The sequence below is a fragment of the Pelmatolapia mariae genome, linkage group LG7, assembly GCF_036321145.2.
Source record: "Pelmatolapia mariae isolate MD_Pm_ZW linkage group LG7, Pm_UMD_F_2, whole genome shotgun sequence".
In the NCBI taxonomy this organism is placed as follows: domain Eukaryota; kingdom Metazoa; phylum Chordata; class Actinopteri; order Cichliformes; family Cichlidae; genus Pelmatolapia; species Pelmatolapia mariae.
This window is the reverse complement of record NC_086233.1, coordinates 31,268,453-31,288,503: the sequence shown is the minus strand read 5'-3', so window position 1 is coordinate 31,288,503 and position 20,051 is coordinate 31,268,453. Positions and strand designations below refer to the sequence as shown.

At 38.4% G+C, this 20,051-nt stretch overlaps 1 protein-coding gene across 3 annotated transcripts in view; it reads right to left on the bottom strand.

The window, feature by feature from the left end:
• Positions 1-20,051, bottom strand: part of cntfr (ciliary neurotrophic factor receptor) — a 201,328-nt gene that overhangs the window by 27,772 nt on the left and 153,505 nt on the right. For all 3 annotated transcript variants that reach the window (XM_063480832.1, XM_063480831.1, XM_063480833.1), the window contains 3 exons: positions 8,115-8,232; positions 7,317-7,483; positions 1,180-1,343 (listed from right to left, as the gene is read on the bottom strand). In XM_063480832.1, the coding sequence (XP_063336902.1) occupies positions 1,180-1,343; positions 7,317-7,483; positions 8,115-8,232 (449 nt within the window). The remainder of the gene's footprint in view (positions 1-1,179; positions 1,344-7,316; positions 7,484-8,114; positions 8,233-20,051) is intronic.

Below are 20,051 nucleotides of genomic sequence, written 5' to 3'. Positions count from 1 at the left end.
TGTACAGAACTACAACCTTGCCAAAACTCTTCTTATTTGAAGTGTAGAATAAGTAAGAAACAAAGAAGTACCATCAGACGAACTTTTCCGCAGTTCAAACCAAAGAAAGTTGAGAGGAAAAGTAGTAAAACAAAGAAACTGGGGGTGAGGGTGGTGGAGTGAAATACAAAGACAGTGACACAAGAAGGTGTTGAAGGACAGACGAGATGAATGAAGTAAGAGAAAAAAAGGTGTATTGGTTTATAATTCGTGTGTGTTAGTGTGTCCATGTGATTCCAAGCCAGGCTCTGTAACTCAAGCTCTTGGAACAACACCTTAGCAAACCATTGACATGTTAATAACCCTGTAATATTAGACCTTGGTAGACAGAGCTTTTATCCCAGGAATCCTATAGTGGACACATATGCTTTTACTGTATGAAGCCCTCAGGGAATTGAACCCACAAAAAAATACTCAGATTAAGTAACATACACCAAAGCGGCCGAGCAATTGTGTCTGTCTGACCAGGGATCAAACTCCAATTTTTCGTAATATTCAGTAATTGTTCTCAGAGGCATCTCTTGACAGGGATTTTTTTTAAAAAACAATTTCTATGTTCAATTTACCTTGGGCAATACTATTGATCAAATGTAGAAGAAAAAAGAGGCTTATCCCTGTGTTTCAATAAAAGTGCCAGATAAGTAAGCATTTCTTGGTAAAATAAGATTATAACGTGCAAGGATACTTCCTAGCGCTTTAAGAAAAAAAGCAGTATGCCGTTTCCATTTAGAGGATTATTTTTTGTGATAACGTCAAACTCTGGCTGCGCTATCTGAGAGCCTTTTTCTTTAGAGCACCAATTCTGGGTTCCAGGTCACATACTTAATAATTAACTTGTATCCTAGTGTTGACTTGCAGACACTGAGAAAACAGTGTCTGAGCAAACTGTTCTGACCATTTATAACCTCTTTCTTGTTTTTGGCTTGTGCCAGATATTCCATTTGTAAGTTAGAATTTTCCTGAAAAAGAAAAGAAAAACAAAACTTTTCTACTTTGCGCTAACTAATAAAACTAATTTTCTCTGCTCCACTGGATAAAACCTTTTTCATAATGGCATAACAACACGTCATATCGTATTTCTCATCGCACCTTTTTTTTGGGGGGGGGGGCTTTGTGAGCACTAGTGTAAAAGGTACTCACATGCTGCCACTGCTCTCGGATGAGCGGCCGGTATCGAAGGAAGTACTTTAAAGGGAAGTTATCTATGTCAGGCCACGTGGCGGGGCTGTGCCAGGATACCTCCAGTCTCCGAGGGTTGAAGCGGATCGGGGTCGCTGTCACACGTTCCGGGGGGTCTGGCTTTACTGTAAAGTGGGTATAAACAGTTAGTTAAAGGGGAATATTAAGGTCACTCAGACAGTTGCATAATGTTTTATATAGCTCTAAATGGTGTCATAAAGGTGGAGTTAAGGCATTGACTTGTTACTTTAGTGATACTTATTTATATCATTGCACACTTTCTTTTTATTTTAGAAGAATAACAACAATTTTCATAGTTTCAGGTCTAGCAGTGGTCAGCAGCAATTGGCTGCACTCTCAAGGTTAATTTGTGAAATGTCAATTTAGAGAACAACAAATATGAACTTTCACCAAAGACCTGCAACACTGTTTGTCCAGCAAATATCTGCACAAACAAAAACTTGCAATGAAAAGTGAGAGCTTTGAAACATGCAGGAAGGAGAAAAGACAGGCAGGGGTGGTGTAACAGAAGCACCTGTTAAATTGAAGACTGAATACATTCACTATTTAGGATCTTCCAGCCTCTGAAACATGATTTAGAATTTTTATTATTTTTTTATTATATCTTGCAAGTCTTGACACGATAGAAGGAATCTATTTAATATTACTACTATCATTATTATTAGTACATGCTTAAGGTTGCAATGTATTCTAATGCAAGAAAGACTTTAAATAAGGCTGAACTGAAAAAAAAAAAAAAGCTTTAGCTGAAAAAAGTGTCTGAGGTATCTGTGGCAAGACAGAAGATGAGAAGCCATCACTCCCCAATGAAAAGGCATGTGTGTCTGAATACCTGTCCACTGAGGAACACATCAAGACAGAGAGATTGAGAGAATTCAATTGAAAGCTTTTCAGATGATATTGAATGACCCAGTCTTTGTTAGATCACTCCCACAAGGGAACACACCGGCCTGCCACTTAAGCTACATGAAACCCTTTCCCATCTAGATGCAAACATAGCATTACACAAGCAAATGGAAAACCACAGTAATAATCTCAATGTCTGATAACATACTGATGGCAGCAGTGGATGAAAGCAATGTGGATAAAAAGGCAATGCATACTTATGAAGACTCATAAACAGGCAGCACACAATTAATGAGTGAAAATACGAAAGATGGCTATTGGCACATACAAACAGACTGCTTTCTCACTCGAGAAAGAGATGTTAACAATCTCTTTGTGACTTTCAAGTAAATATTATAAATCCCCAAAAAACTAGGGAAGCACACAAAGAAAAGAAAAGAAAAAGAAAATTGCATGCTGGCAGAGCAAGAGCAATGTAAAGTCAGCGGAGACCAGAGAGAATAAATTTTCTTTGTTCAACAGCACCTAACAGAGGAAAAACATGTGCAAGCACAGAACAAAACAGCGAGAAATATGTCTGGGTGGGGCGTCCCTTAGGTTTTTAAAGTATCCATCTGACCTGAAACATATACTATTAGCTTTGTGTTGCATGAGTAATGAACACATCCTTCACTTGATGACCTCTGCGATAGCAACTGGGGCGTGACAAAAGAGTGCTTTTTTTATATGAGAGATAAAAGAAAGAAAGGATTTACACTTAAAAGAAGGGTGTGAAATCTACCGAGACAATAAGTGTTTGGACATTACTGACCGATGCAAGTGCAGATTTAGATTTGTGCAATGCAAATACCAGGAAAAAAATATTGTCAGCTATATGCCCAGAATTAGTTTGAAGATAAAATGAACCATGTAATTTAGCAAGCTATAGAAACATAAACAAAAAGAAAGACAAAAAATGTGATCACAGGGTTTCAATTTTTTTGACATCCCGTTGTTTGATATGTTCTTGCCTGGCCTGAAAACGCCTGTCATTCCAGCCTTAGCTTTGTTCTTTCACTTGTGTCCACATTACTGGCCCTCTATCCTCAGTCTCATATTGCACAGTAACTGCAGTCCCTTATTTTCCCCTTTGTCAATGTACTGTAACATAAAAATCTAATCTTTCACAGGCGAGAGAGAAACTAATTTTTTTCTTTAAAAAATTGTGGAAAATGTATGTGATATATAGCTTCAACATGCGGTCTCTTTAAACATAAAAAGGGTAAATTCTGCTAAAGAGTGCTGTGCATTTATTTATACATGCATGTATTTTTTCGTTTTCTCTGAAATGCTCTGATTTAGTGTTTCTAACACTACTGCCATGTGTCTATTCCTTTCCCCTAATGGTGTAGCCTGTTTTTTTTTTTTCTTCAAATAAATAGGCTTTTCAGAAAGAACAAAATCTGGACATCAATTCACTGATGTGCTGGATGACATCGTCTAGCAGTGCACTTGCACAAATGGGAAAATCGATCTGCAGTGTTATCTTGCACACTGATCATTGAATCTTGTCTGAGGTGTAATGACAGTTGAGAGTTTTTGTAATGAAGTCCCAAATCAAAATCTCGTTTCTGAAAGTAGCCTGTTTTTGAATTTGTGAATGGACTGATTGCACGTGAGAAAGAGAGTCAAAAGCCAAAGCACAAGCAATTCTGTTGGCTAAATTTAAGGACTAAGCTTTGCACGACTGTGGTTTTAATTTGTTTAAGCTACACAAAGTTTGAAGTTTCATTTTGTGTTAGTTTTTTAAGTTATACAGTGCAAGATCTTATTACTATAGCTGGTATCATTTTTATTTTATTTTATTTTTTTCTTCCAAGAGGAATTTTACAAAATTCCAAAATTCTTCTTCGCAGCTTTGAGGTAAAGAATAATTTTGAACATGGCATGGTTGTTGGTACCAGATGGTTCAGTATTTCAGAAACTGCTGATCTACTGGGATTTTCCCACACAACCATCTGTAGGGTTTACAGACAATGGTCCAAAAACAGAAAATATCCAGTGTCCAAGAGTTCTCTGGGCAAAAATGTCTTGTTGATGTCTGAGGAAAACAGTCAGACTACTTCGAAGGAAACAGTAAATGAAATAACCACTTGTTACAACCAAGGAAACAGAAGGGTTTCTCTGAACGCACAATGTGTCAAACCCTGAAGGGGATGCCACTCCTGTCAGCTAAGAACAGGAAACTGAGTCTACAAAACTGGACAACAGAAGATTGGAAAAAAAATAAAAATCCCGGTCTGATGAGACTCGATCTCTGTTGCTGAATCCTGACGGTAGGTTCATAATTTGGTATAAACATGAAAACAGGTATCCATGGTGCCTCCAGGTGTAATAGTGTGAGGATTATTTTGCTGAGTATTGTTGATAACCATCCTTTCATGACTGCATCTCAAACTGATTTATTGAACTTTAAAATAAGTCACCAGATCTCAAGCCGAAAGAGAACCTTTAGCATATGGTGAAACAGCAGAGTCACATTAAAAATATACTTTGACTGGTTACTTCTGGCTGACTATTGAAGCCCCCACAAACTATCCCAAATTAATACACCCGAATGAAGACCTCTCTTCTAAGAAACGATTCAAAGCATGACACAGGTAACAAATAATTTCAGTGATTTCAGTTACTGCAGCTACTCTGACCTGGTGGAATTAGGTTACAACATATTGTCTTTCATCTCATTGGATGAGTAATGTAGTAAAGCTGAATGACAGCGGGTGCTCAGGTGGGCTGCTGTCAGAACTGCCAGCAAAAAAAAAGCTCTTTGTTGTAAGTGAAAATACTTTAACTGTAGAAGCCTTTAAAGCTCGGCAAGATCAGTTAGCGTTTGATCATCTTGGCACTAGAAAGCTTTAAGTTATCATTTGATGAGTGTGGAGCTTCCTTGAGGGTTCTCTTTGTAACTTCACCCACAGCACGCACATGTAGGGACACACACGCAAGCACACACATCTCATCTCATCTAATTCCGCCCCAGCTTTGGTCGGATGAACAAGGACAGTTGAGAACCGTCTTACTCCCGCTCAGAATTCAGAAGTGAACCAGGAAGCATGAAATTGTTTTATTTATTTACGATCTGCCTCGTTGTCCCTGAAAATGAATGTGACTTACATCGTAGAATGGCATAAGAAAGACTTTTAACAATGCAGGAACGAAGAACAGATGAGGTGAGGAGAGACAGGAGGGCTAAGTTTCAAAACATACTTTGTTAGAAGTTTTGGCCTTTCAACTAGCAACTTTGCAAACTTTGCAACTTTGCAAAGGTTTGGGCTTGTTTTCTAGAGTCAGTGACAGAAAGTTTCTGTAGCCACCGCCTCTCTTTGGGATCAATGACAGCTGTATCAGTTATCCAGGAGGAAAAGCGAGTGATTGCGTGTAGATCTACAGTTCAAAAGAAGCAAACTTTACTTTATTCAGACCAGAGTATGTAAAACACTATAACACCTAGTTATATGTAGCTATAAGCAACTAAGTTTGTTTTAAGGCTTAAAAAAACCCAAAACAACCAAAAGCATGGATGAAAAATGCAGAAAAAAAGTGAAATAAAATGATTGTTTGATAATAGCAAAAGAGAGAGAGAGATAACAGGAAGGAAGGAATTAAAACAGGAGGAAATGGAGGCGGGAAAGAAGTGCAAAGTTACACGATGGCTTTACAGGAAATGAAGAGAAGGAAGAATTAAATGGTATTTTGCAGTGGGGTATTTTGCTATTACCAATAGTTGAGGGATATTTCCTCAGCCAAAGCACTAATCCGGCTACCATTAGCATTTTCATGAGTCCTGTGTCCGGGGCTTGGCAGAGCATGTCACTGCCTCATTTGGTTACTTATGTGTACACACGCACAACCACACACACACAGACTTTCTTTCTTTCCTCTCTCTCTCTGTCTCTCATTTTCAATACCTAACCCTCTCAACCGACACTCCGCACAATCGCTCACAGCCCCATTGGTGTCTGTGTGTGTTTATGCACCATGCACACCCATATCACCCTAAGCAATGCAATAGAGCTGAGGACTGCTGGCAGCAGTTCCCTTATCTATCAAAGTACTCCTCATTCCTTCTTTAAAATGAATTTCTCCTCTTCACTGCTTTCCAGTCAGAGTTGCTTGTGAATTTCAAGAGTACTGCTGTTATTATGTGGCCTTTGGTAGACTAACTGAAGAAAAACTTCACAATTCAAAGTTAATTTTGAAACTACTCGCCACATAATGAAGATTTTAATTGAAAGTTAAAAAAAAAAAAAAAAATCAACCTTGAAGGACATTTATGGCAGATTTTTATTTTTTTTTATATATTAGAAATGTGCTGATATGGCAGCTGGTGTTTTGGCTGAGGGAAAGTGGGAAACCAGACCATTGATTTGTGACCATCACATCCTGTCCAAACCTCAATTAAATACTGTTTGCTGCAGAAAAGGTTCAGAGGTCGATTGTTTATTATCTGCTGCTTTTGGTAATGGCACGGATACACAGTCAGTCGGTTTCTCGCTAATGGACTATGCTGTGGGTTAAAAAAACAAAACAAAACAAAACAAAAACAAACAAAACTGTACACTTCTGCTATCAGCTGGGTGACATTTATTTGGCCATTGCATTTTCAATTTTCTATGTCTTCCTGGCACCAAGCATTGCTGTGTGTGCAACAAATCTCCAAAGGGAACCAGAAATGAATGAAATCAGTCATCTGTGAGCAAACAAATGCATTGACATTGCTCGGTGGTTGGCACACACAAAGAGATGCCTTGACACTCGGCATTTTAGTTCTGTTTTTCCTTTGCCAAATACCCGTCAATCTTTGTGGGAAAAACATTTTACATTTGTCCCTGAACTATGTGCGGATAACGATTTTAATGAAAAAGTGGTAATTTGTTGCGAGCGGAAGGGTTTAGGAGCAAATACTTGTAAGATTTTCAAAATGTCAGTGTGGGTTTCATTTAAACTCTTTGAATTCAGGGCTTAATGGAACCCTCTAATTGTGAGCAAAACTTAATAAGAAAGCAGAACTGTTTCCTTTCTGTGTAGCTGCAGCAAAAAGCCTGTAATTCATTTCGAGTCACATTTGGTCAACACACGCGACTTCATGAATGCTTTAAGATGCAACGGAGTGAAGGAACAGGAAAAGAGAATGTAACAGAAACCACAAAGCATAACACAGAGTAAAAATCGTGACACAATGCATGTTTTACCTATAGTGGACTCTTCAAAAGTTTTAGTGGCAGAAGCTTTCCCCAAAGCATTGATGGCTGTTACATTAACTTTGTAGGGGAAGCTGGAGAAAACCTCTGGGAAGCGTACATGGCAGCGGTTCTTGTGGAACAAATCTTTCTTCACCTCGAGTGAACGCTGGTTATGTCTGAAGAGAAAAAGGTGAGAGAACAGGAAAAAAAAGGAACAGCTGTTGCAGGTTTTCTGCTTAAAGGCAATTCTTACAGACTAATGTGAGTTTTAATTCCTGGTAAAACTGTTGTAGACTAAAGACTGAATGATACAGTACTCATTTTTGGGCAATACAGATGCTTAACACAAAGGTTCTTTAGATTTTGAGGATATAACATGTTGAATTAGGCATAACTCAGCAGTACACTGGTTGCATGCTACTGCACTTTACAACCTATCTGAACACTAAAGACATGGGCTTGCTATTAATCTTTGTATCAGTCTCTTTAGCTATGGCCCATTCCTCATCTTTATTCAAAGAGAATAATATTAGTGTTACACCTTCAATGAAAGCACCTGCCATGGTGTTGGCTGTGGGACTCTGGGAATCTCAAAGAGAACTTGACAGAGACCCACTTCTAAAATGCTAAAACTTGTCTAGGCAACCGAGACTTGCTTGTTTGCCATGTTGGACTAAGATATGAACCAAAATGATTATATCACTCTTACTGTTTTATTATTATAATGGCAAAAATAACTAGGAAATAATCTTCAGAAATCCACAGGTTTCATCCTGAAACATCTGTATATGCATAAAATGCACTTACTGTACTTCCACATCAAATGTAGTGTTGATGTACGTTGAATGCTGCTGGTGCCAGCTGCAGTAAAAACCTTGAGGGTAGGTGTTGGACCTACAGGTGATAGTAGGCTCCAGAGGGGGAACTATAGAGAGAATAATGAGAAGAGAAGGGAGGGGAAGATGGTTAATTAATATCTACATGTATACAACTGAGGCAGACATGAAAAGAAGCATACCAAGAGGAGGGATCACAATCAGATTAATGCACATTGCAATATTCAAAGGCAAGGCAACAGTGCCTTACACATTACCTTACTGCATAATTCAGTTTCCATCAAATGTTTAATTGAAAAAGCTGCTACTCAGTTAAAATTAAGACATGTTTCTGCCAAGTTTTTGAAAACTTAAATAATTTTGTTGTTGTTGCGTACTATATTTAAATATTTAATAAGACTAATTGAAATTTAATGAAAGTTTAATTAAAATCACGGAAATTTTAGAGTATGACTTTTCTATAAAGTTAATCTCAGGCAAAATTAAAAGTGATGTTTTCATATCTTCAATCATTTTTTTTTAGGTCAGGTTTAACTCAATATATTAGTGCTGTTTGGTGTTGTGGCTGAGAGAATCAAAAAAGCAATTAAAATAAAGAAAAGAAGGAAATAAATAATTTGTGGTGATTTGTTTTCTTATTTGTCTGAATTCTGTTTATAGAGTAAAGGAAATGATGAAAAAACAAAGGAGAAAGGGGTGCAGTGTTTGGGGGATTGGCGTTGGGGTGCCGGTGTTTATGCTGTGTGGAGACACAGAGGATATTGAAGTGGTAGAGCACAAGAAGAATAAAAGAGTTTGGCAAGAAAACGTGATGTTACACCAGCTCTAACCTCCTCTGAGATTAGGGTTCTTTTTCACGGTTAGCCAACCATGTACTCGTCTGCCACTCCCTCTCTCTCCACACAACTTTTCAACATTTTACCTTTGTTATAGCTAATATAGTGCATGGACACAGCTCCGCCGCTAAAACCAATCTTGGCAAGTTTCATTATTTCCCCCCTTGTGAAGCTCTTTTGTGTCTTTTCCTTTCACCTAATCATCCTCCTTTTGCTTTCAGTTAGCTGATGTTGATCTAAATTATGGCTTATAATTTCATGTTATCACACGAGAAGGTACTCAGCAATTATTCAGATTACTGTGGTGTGTGTGTGTGTATCTAGCTATATATCTAGGACTGAGGACATGCTCTATCTATCTATCTATCTATCTATCTATCTATCTATCTATCTATCTATCTATCTATCTATCTATCTATCTATCTATCTATCTATCTATCTATCTATCTATCTATCTATCGTCAGTGACATAATAGATTGTCTGAAATCCATATTCAAACTGTTTCCTTCTTCAGTAATGTACACAGTTTAAGTCCATACCTTCCTGGGTGTGGTCAGAAAAAAAACACTAATTACTCAGATCAATGTTTTGACCAATGTGAGAAGAAAGTGAATATTTCAAACAGCAGCATCTTAATAAGATTTAGAAAGAGGTCACTCAAATGACTTTGGGAAAATAGTTATTGGGATGATTTATGCTGGGATGGTGTAATTCTAATATAAAATGTCAGTACAGTGGTAATAAACACTAGGTTATATTCCAATTTAGAAACAAAACGCATTCTATTTTATTTTAATTCAATGTAATTAAATGTATATTTTCAACACTACCTAGAGTTACTGAAACCATAGTTTATTTAAAGTGAATTATCCAGTCCTTATTGTTATTAAATAAAATCTACATCTAAATTTCCAGTATGACTGGCCTGACTTCAAAGCAGCCCTTATTCTCCGAGATACACTCAAGCTCTGTGGGACTGACATCATCTCAGGATTGACTGTTCTCGTCTTTGCTGAAAATAGTTATTTAGGACTCTGGTTGTGCGTCTGGGCTAATTGCATCATGCTATAGAGTGAATTTGGGATCAATCATAAGTATTCCTACAGCAAAAAGTCAAAAAATCTAAAATGTCTAAAACTTTTGCACAGTGCTAGATATCCTATTTAAATTGAGATCACTCTTTGAAGTGATTTATAATAATCGTTACATTTTTGATTAAATAAATGGAAATGCCAAATATCTCATCAGCGGCAAACGTTCCCTGGGTCTGAAAAAAAAGATGCAAAGTGACTTACTCTATCAGATGTGAGTACCACTTTTGTTTGTGTGATTTATCCACAGTTTCTTAATGTTCCAGTCACCACTTATAATTACTGAGTGGATGTAATTAATCTGCGCCCACAGTTTCAGAACCAAAAATATTTTTTCTTCCTATCTCAGCACTTTCTCTCTCTGGATGCACACTTATTATGGCTTGGTGGCTATAATAATAACAATAATAATATTAAGCATAATCATAAATTATAATAAATTTCTTGGAACACCTCCCTAAAGGTGTATTCAGTCAAACACGCATACTCTCACACACCCACAAGCAAGAGGTATGCATGATTGGCTGCGGTGGGGTCATTTCACTGTCACACACAATCAACTGTGTTTAAACGGTCACCAAGGCAACTAATTAGACTGTCAATAACGTCTAATGATGAGGTGCCATGGACGACATCCAATCACACTCAATTAATCGTGGAGACTAATTGGGGCCATCTCAATCAATTGGCTTCTCATCTGAGAGTTTCAGTCAAAGTCGTGAAAACACAATGTTAAACACAGATATATCACCACACACTATTGTCAGTACAGACCCGCATACACACACTTACATACACACACCCACACACAGAACTGAGGCTGCTGTCATTCTCCTGGAATCATCCATAATCAGTCAAAAGGGCTTTTTACAAAGTTCTCAGACAGAGCAGCTAAAGATTAGTCTGTTAGAGAAAAGAGAAGCAGCAAGAGGAAAGTTGAAAGACAAAAATTGTGCAGATTGGCGAGAGACATCAGGTGTAAAGAAGATGAGCATAGGTGTGTGTGCTCATGCCAGCCGTGTTTGTAGTGGTTTGTTTGAACTCTGGAGTGTTTGCGCCTTTAATTTAGTTCATTTTCCCAGATGTGAGTAGTGTCAGTCAAACTACCACTGAAACACCTTGAAAGGGCAGTTTCTACTGCAGGGTTCTTCAAAGGGGGCTGATGTATGGCTTATCAGGAGCGAGAAAAGTTATCTCAACCATCTACCCATCCACGATCGCTGGGAGCAAATCCAGCTATCATAGGGTGAGAAGTGGGGTACACTCTGGACAGGTTTCCAGTCTGTTCCACGGCTGACACAGACACTATGGACCCAATGGATTCAAACCCAGGACCTTCTTGCTGTAAGGTGACAGTGCTAACCACTTTACCATTGATACTAAACAATTTTTCAAATCTACGGTTTATGTGTGTGAGGAGACAGATAACACAGTTATAACAATAAACACAGACAAAAATGGACTAATGTGGATACAGTGATTAACCTCTGTCCAATATAACTAACTCCAAGTCAATTTGATTTCAAATAGAGCCTAGCCAATGTAGAATCTTTGGGACTGATACTATTATTGATATTTGGTGATTTTTTAAAAAGCAATATATTGGTCGACTCATGGAAGATAAACATATGCCCCTATCCCACCCTTAGCCTTACTAAGATACTCTGACAACTCAGTTTAAAAACAAGGAAGTTGCGCCGTCTATCAACATCAACATATCAACAGGTTTAAGGGAGTTTCTCCCATCTCTTTCTTACATTTATACACATTTTATATATAAACTGCCCAAAAAAGGGCTCTAATTTTAATTTCTAGTTCATTGAGATGTATGTTATTAAGTTAATAATTAATACTTGTGATTTCTCAAAGACTGTTAAAATGTAATTAAAAACTGAGGTCAGGGGTCTGTAATAGAAAAGTGAAGAAATGAGGACATGAGGAGGAAGGATGAAAGAGGGAACAAATGGATTGGCATGAGTGGAAGTAAAGAGGAAATATCTCAAAAGATAAAGGGAAATGTAGAGGAGATGACACAAGACAGCATTCTTTCATCATATTATACTAATGTGCCCTTAAAACAAAACAAAAACAACAACAAAAAGCACAAACAACACATAAGCATGCGCACTGACAAAGAACTGCTGCACAGTTTCTCCAATAATATTACAACATCAAAAGCTTTCAGTGAATCTCATAGAAGTAGAGTTAAAAGAACAAGAGATCACACACCTGTAGAACAAAGGCAGCATAAATATTAAAGCAAATAAAACAATAATTGAAATTAAAATTACATTGAGCAGGCGGTCATTTTTGTGTGTGTGTGTCTCTGTGACATAGCACCTGAGCCAATGGCACACAGGACACCGCTCATGAATAAATGGTATTTGAATTAGTGCGCTTTCATCATCTGGTTTGAATTGCTAAATCAAACGTGATTCTGAAGGTGCTTTTTGTTAGCCTCACGAACCACAAACCACATGTGTGCATACTCGAGTAGTAGGGTTACTTTTTAATGGAAATAGGTTGCAGAAATGCATACAGATTTGTTCTTGAAAGGTAACTTCATGAGTTATTAACTAAAAAAATGTACTTAAAACTGTGAACCAAAGTACTAAACCCATAAAAGAGTATAGAGCTTCTATTTCGATTGAACTGAATTACCCAGCTAAAGTTACAGTGAGATGGTGTCAGTCAGGAATTTGATCAATTTTTGTTGGGGGGTTGGGGGGCAGCAGCTTGTTCATTTCATTGATAAGCAGCCAAAAAACACTGCAGCTCTTTCTCTCTCCCCATATTCTCTTTTCTTCTCTGCCACTATTCTAAACCTGTCACACAAAAATTCAAGATCTTGCAAAAGAGGATCTTTGTCACAGGAGCACTCACACAAACACAGAAATGTGATGAGGGACAATGACATCCAGTTGCCTGGTTGCTAGGCTGCAGACACTGTAGTAAATGCTATTTGGTTGTGTTGGTAGCCTCCCTGTTGCTTTGTGTTCATATGCATCCCACATTCATTTTATTTTGTGCAGTGTGTGTATGTGTTTGGAGTGAATTCTCTGACTACGACAACAAAAATGAATGCATTTTCTTCCCTTGCTCCAATTTCTCCATCCATTCGCTTTGCAATAAACATGGCGGTTTATAGGCCTGACAAAAACACAAAATTGCAACTTTATCAACCTTCCCTGATTCCATTTTTGCTTTCCTGGAATCAATTTGACAAACTACAAACCAGTGTTGTTACAATAGCAAACAAATCCAACTATTCGACTACCTATCCCTCCAACTGTCTAAATTCTCTTTTAGTGTAAAAATTACATTTTTAGAAATCCTGTTGGAAAGAATTGTATTCTCTTGGAGTCTGTACCGGTCTGAATGGCATAACTTGTTTAGGCAGATGGCTTTGGTCTCTGCTTGAGTCAGCCTGCCAATGCCAGGCTCACTGCATTTTAGATTAGCTTAGTCATGTGTCATGGGAGAAAAAGGAATGTAAATAAAACTGTAGAACAAAGTCATAGAGACGCTGTGGTGCCTTTTTGTCCAGACCAGCTGTCTTGGCTAACGGTAATGTAATTGTGGTGTAATATTTTTAACTGCCACTCCAAAGGTATGATAAAGTGTACGCGTACACACGAGTGTGCATGCGTTTGTGTGCCATGTGTGTGTCCGTAATGAGAATATGCAATTTTATATATACATAATCACAATAGTGCAGGAGTACTAAAAATATCGTTCATATTGCGCTTGCGTGTTGTGCGCTTCTGTGTACCACTAAAAGTTTGTGTGTCTGAAGTTATGATAAGCGCATTTTTTAAAAGCACCTCCAACTTTTTTTAAAGACTATATGTACACATTTTTGTGTGCCTTTACTGGGCATCTTCTAGATTTGAAACATTTCTGAGGAAACTGCAGCGTGATTGCCGAAGGTTTGCTTGCTACTGCTGACACTGACTGTTTATAACCTCCACTCGGTTGATGTTTTAAAGGTAAATGGTAAATGGATTGTCACTTATACTGTATAAGGGCTCAAAGTGCTTTCTTACTACAAGTCCCATTCACCCAATTACACACGCATTCATGCTTTTGTTTTTATCTGTGCCCACACTTTGGCTTGCAGACTGGAGGAATCAGAGATCGATCCACCCCACCACACTGGAACGTGGAACCACGTTTCTATCATTTATGGTATTGCATCAACAACATTCAGCAGTGCACACTCAGCTCTCTTTTATGTTTCTTGCTTCTTTTCTACTTTCCTCCTGTATCCATCTTTATTCTCATCCTACCAACCACTCTCTCTCTCTCAGCAGTCTCCTGGTTTAGAGCTGTTTCTTAACATGAGCGAGTGAATAGAGGGGCAGCGGGTGTGCAAGCGCACACATAGACACACACACTGCACAACACAATGATGCCTTGGCATTCCAGGAATGTCTGTGAGCCAATTGGAAACAGCCGTGTGTGAGGGATGAATGAATGAAAAGAGGACGGATACCTTATGAGAGCATCAGGAGTTGATAAGGGACGAGGAGGGAGAGAGAGAGAAAGGCAGAGAAACTAGGTAATGCAAACAGGTTATTATTTTAAATAATGTATTTTTGCTCTTTATAATAAGATTCTGTCATACTTATCCATCACTAATAAGCTCTGATAACAAAGTTATTATAAAAAAACGGAAACAGCTATCTAACCATGATATATAAGCTGTAGTAACCTAGCTTTATCTTTTAAATAGGACAGAAAAAAAAAGGCATGGAGGTGGTGAAAGGGTTGCACTGACCTCTGTAGCTCTCAAGGTCAGACACAGGAAGACAACCATTATACCTGGACACTTAAATTACCCTGCAGCCAGTCTCTCACCCCCACTAAAGCACACACACATGTACTTAACCAACTGACATCACAAATCTTGCTCAAAGCTCAGGAATAACAAGAAGATTCACGCCTGAAAACAACATCTCACTATCTACTGTATCTACAAGAAGAAAATGTCTTATAACCAAGGTTGGTGATGACAAGGCAGGTTTCACACCTGCCAACATAAAAACAATAAGTAATAATAAGTAACAGCGCACAAATGCATTCACTTACTCCACAATATGTGATTTTTTTTTTAACTTGTACATGACTTGGTCCACTGAGTGTTCTTGACTTTCCTCAGAACTCTGCACAAACCAGCAGCCTTAAATACAGAAGCTTATGAGAGGCTGCGGATTCCTTTCATGCTACTTCATTCTGGCCATATTTCATTATTATTTATTTTGAAAGTGCAGTGGAGATTGCCAGGAAAGTTGGGGGAAACAGCACGGTGCCATTCATGAGTGATTTGTTCATTTAAAAGTAATCTTCTTAGTAAAACTTGGAATTCAACTTTTCAAGCCGTAGTCTCACATGCCTGGACCTTTTTTAAACTTTTATTTTTTTCCAGTTCTTTTCCAGCTTGTGCACAACTTCAACAGCAAAGGTCTGGCACTGCAAGGACAAATGAAACAAAATAAAAGCAGTAAAAAAAAAAATATGTGGGCATTTATTTTCCCTCACACTTAACCAAGAAGAAATTCATCCTTTTATTCTAGTGACTGAATGCCTCAGAGCAGATCTGCTTATAGATTGTTGTGCTGCAGCTGCCCTGGCAAAAACAAACAATTTGGTTAGCAGGGGACTGAGCCCAGCAGCATGTCAAATTGTACATATGACAGGGTGACACAAATTTAGGCATTGCAATGATCATAATTTTTCTGTTTCAAGTGGGAAATGGAAGGCACATTTCTTATTTTCTGCGGCTCTGCCCATGTGTGTACGCTATTTGATCAGTGTCATTCCTAACACTTTCTTTGTAGCTCTTTTCTATACTTTAATATAAATTATGAACCTGCTATGTATGTTGGGATTTTTTGTTCATACTAATTAAATAATAATGTCAGCAGCCCTTTGAATAGCTTAACTAAAAAAAAGTAAGGAGCAAAGCAAGAGAACGCTACATGGATGGTTGGACACTGAAAGAGAAAGGATGACATCATGCTAGAAATGAAGCTAGAAATTGCCATTCCATCAGTGCAAAATCCTGTCTCCAGTAAGCAGTACGTAAATGGACCGCATTTATATAGCACTTTTCTAGTCTTATCGACCACTCAGATGGTTTCACTGTAGGGTCTTACTTGCAGGTAGCCTTTTACTGTGCAAAGCTAAAATTTGAGTGCTGTAAAGCACTTGAGTTGAGATGTCTCTAGACTCGCTAAGAGGTAAAGCTCTGTGTCACTACAGCAATAATAGCCCGAGGTCCTGTCACTGCAGCGACAATTGCCTCTTAGCTGATGTGTCCATGATGGTGTAATGAGTGACAACCTGGGATTGACCAATCAGAGGTGTCAGTCTGCCAAACGCGCAAACAGCTAACTGCCATCACTCCCAGAGCGAGCCATGAGAGAGGCAGGTAACACCCAAATCGCTGATGTCTGAATCGAAACAGCTGACTCCCTTTAAATTTAGCTGTCAGATTCAAAGCTAGACAGACAGACAGATACACAGCAAGACAGGCAGGGAGACGAAGAGAAATCAAAAGTGTCTGGCCTGTAAAGCTCGGGGCCATCATTGTTAATTCAGCCAGGAGCTTTGTGCAGGAGCACACTGTGCTGTCTTTTTACATAAACCGCGTTCTCTTTATAGAGTTATGAAAGGTGTCACATTACTATGGAGGCACAAAGACTCATTCTGCACAGCGAGAAACCTTTAGATACACACATAAACTAGTTGAGAAAGGTCAAACAGGCAGCTGCACGAACTGCGAGTACCTTAAAGCAAAAATAGGAGGTTCGAATGCACACACCGTATACACCCATAGAACTAACAAGAGATAGAGCATTTTACGCAGCCACATCTTGGGGCTACTGCAGAATAACAGTGATTCATACTAATACCGTAATGCTATTCTAATGGAATGTTTGCTCAGAGACTTTAAGCTACATGGTTTCAATCAGGTCCTCCTAACACCAGCTGTGCACAAGCCGATCTAACCCAGGCTCCCTGTCAGCCAAGCTGGAAGATTTCAGCTCTTGGCAATGTCAGCAAGAGTATAAGTGCCTGCAAAACTTCAAAAAAGAAACGAATACTGTCTGTGTTTTCTCAGTACTGTATGAGTCAGTTAGTAAATGTGAAAGGGTGCCCATAACATGTTATTTTGCTGAGGTAAAGACAGCATGCATTGCTAAAAGAAAACAAGGAATAAATAAAGATTTGAAATTGCGCACTGGATCATTCAGGTGGATTCAACGTGGATCTGAAGGTTCTGGTAGATAAAAATGTATCACACTGGCCAAAAGGCATTGGTTGAGATCATTCAGTGGTAACCATATTATGACTATATGATTATACTGAATTTTTCATCAATTCTGCTGCTGGAAAACAAATTAAATGACCTTTTTGAAAGAAATTTTGAAAATGTTGCCCGTGACAAAAAACATGCACAAAGCTAATGTGAAAAAACAAAATGCTACCAATTATAATAACATAGGCAATACATAATAAATCTGAATTGCACAAGCTGTCTAAAGGGATATATGTCATCTTGGATTTCGTGCAGATGTCAAAATTCAATGTGACCTTTCCCCGTAACAGTTATTAAATCCACTTCAGCTCAGAACTGGTCACTGTGCATCACAAGTGTGATATATTACTTGTCAAAGCATAGAAAGGAAATGACAATGTGGAGTATTCTAACATGTCCTTTGCCAATGACTCTAGATCATAATCATAAAATTCAGTTGCTTTATCCTTGAGATAAAATGTCCAAAACTTTCCAGTTCTGGAGGTACGAACCAGCAGGGAGGAAGGATAAATTAAAGCAATACAGCAAGCAAGAGTCAGTCTACATGGTTCAGTGAAAAAACAAGCAGTGATCTCATTCCCTCAGCCGCATTTTGGCAAAAGCACAACCACAACAGGATGCTCTTATCACACCTATCCTCATTGCTCTGAGTGCTGTTTGGAGTCAGCAGCAGGAAAACATATACACACAAGCCTTGAGTTTTGAGCTCATTGCTGAATTAGAGTGATGGGTTAGAGTGATGCAAACATCTCCGAGCTGATTTTCTTTCCCCATTTTTGTTTATCTCCAAGTGGATTTTGTGATATTACCGAACGGAAAAGTTTGAGAAGAGATCAGAGACTATAAATGCTTTTATAAAATATTGAACATTAGTTTTTCCTTTCCCTAAAACATGTGTTTTCTTTTCAAATTGTGGCAATTTAAAGTCAAAAGATTTCTGTCACGAGCCGCAAACACACAAGTTGCAAATAGTCCAACCAAAGAGTAATGGTCTTTCTGAAATTCTTTCATGTAAATGGTTCTTTTTTGAGTTTGCATGCCATGCAAGCAATTCTGCTTGTTTGCCTGACTATATCTGCTTATACATCCTAAAGACAGAAATGATTCATTCTCATCAACAAGAGTGCCAAGTTCCAGTCATATATTTGCATTCAGATATTGCTTAAGATGATTGTTCCCACCTTGGTATTTGGGATGCCAGATGCCAGTGTGCAGTTTGGAAATCATAGCTGGAGATTTTATTTAACTACACTGGAGATGGTATTCCATGATTACATTCTGTGATTAGACCCAAGCTGTTTTTAATGGAGCAGTACTGCCGAACAATGCTTAATGTGAATTCTTAATTTTATTTTCACTTTTATTCTATTTTATTTTTGCTGAGAAATTTAGATTCTTTATGGGAACGATTAAGTATGTGGCAGGCAGACAAGAGAGGGAGACAGGCAGTCATGCGGGGTGGGGGTGGGGTGGGGGGTGGGGGTGTCAGAGATTAAAAGCAAGGAACGGAGAAAAAAAAATACAAATAAAAAGAGAAAGAAAGGAAAGAGCGTGAGTAGGCAAGACAGAAGAAAAGAAAGAGGATAAATGACACTTATTGTTCCTTCCTCTTGCTGTCAGTTCTCAGTAATGCTAATGATTAGGCCAATCTGACAGGATGGCACGCACATTCACACAAACACACACACCGTGTCTCCTACCCCCCTGGTGTTGCATTCCAGTGCCCAGTGTCAATGAGAGGGAACCGCCACATTACATGGCTGTTTGTTCCTTTTGTACGCTCGCCTGCAATGCTTTTAACACCAGGGAGTATGAATGTGTGTGTGTGTGTGCGTGCGTGTGTGTGTGTGTGTGTGTGTGTGTTTTGGGGGTGGGGGGGTGGGGGTGATCACTACAAAATCAAATTTTGTTTAAGAAAGAAAAACAAAACTTTTAAGCACTTTCATTCCCTCATATATGTACCTCTACTGTGTTGGAATAATTGTGTTGCTGTTCCTTTTTTTCATTACATGCTACTTATAGTGAGCCTATAGAGTGCCAGTTACTGTGGCCTTAAAGGATCCAAGCACAGTTTAGATTTGAAAGAAAAGCGAAGCCAGAACATAATCTGACCTGACTAAGAAAGCAGAAACAGTTGTAGTTGTGTCTTAAGTGTCTTTTTTTTTTTTTTTTCTTATGATGAATCCTTTACCATCCATGCTGGACAAAAGTATGTAAACCTCTGAACTAATGTTCTCTGAAAGCTATTTTCAGTTTGGTCTCCCAAAGACTGGACTTGGGGCTGTAGAGGTTTTGTACACTTTAAACACATGTCTTAAAACTCTGATTAGTGAAAGAGTCTCCTTTTGTCATGAGCAGATGGTTGATGTAAACTAGGGAGTAATCACAAGAACTTATATAGGACCATAGAAATAGGCCTGAGGAGATGTTGAAAAGCTAAAAAAGGCTACAAGTGGGTTTCTGGTACACATGTTAAAATAAAATGTACACAAATAAAGGAAAATTATGACTGTTGTTATTCTCCCCAGTAGAGGCCAACAAATAAAGACCACATCAATCTTGAAACAGCGTAACAACTAAAACTTGCAGAAATCTCTGTGACTTGCCAAAAGCTTTGCTAGTGTGTTCACTATGAGAAAATCACTGAATAAGAAGA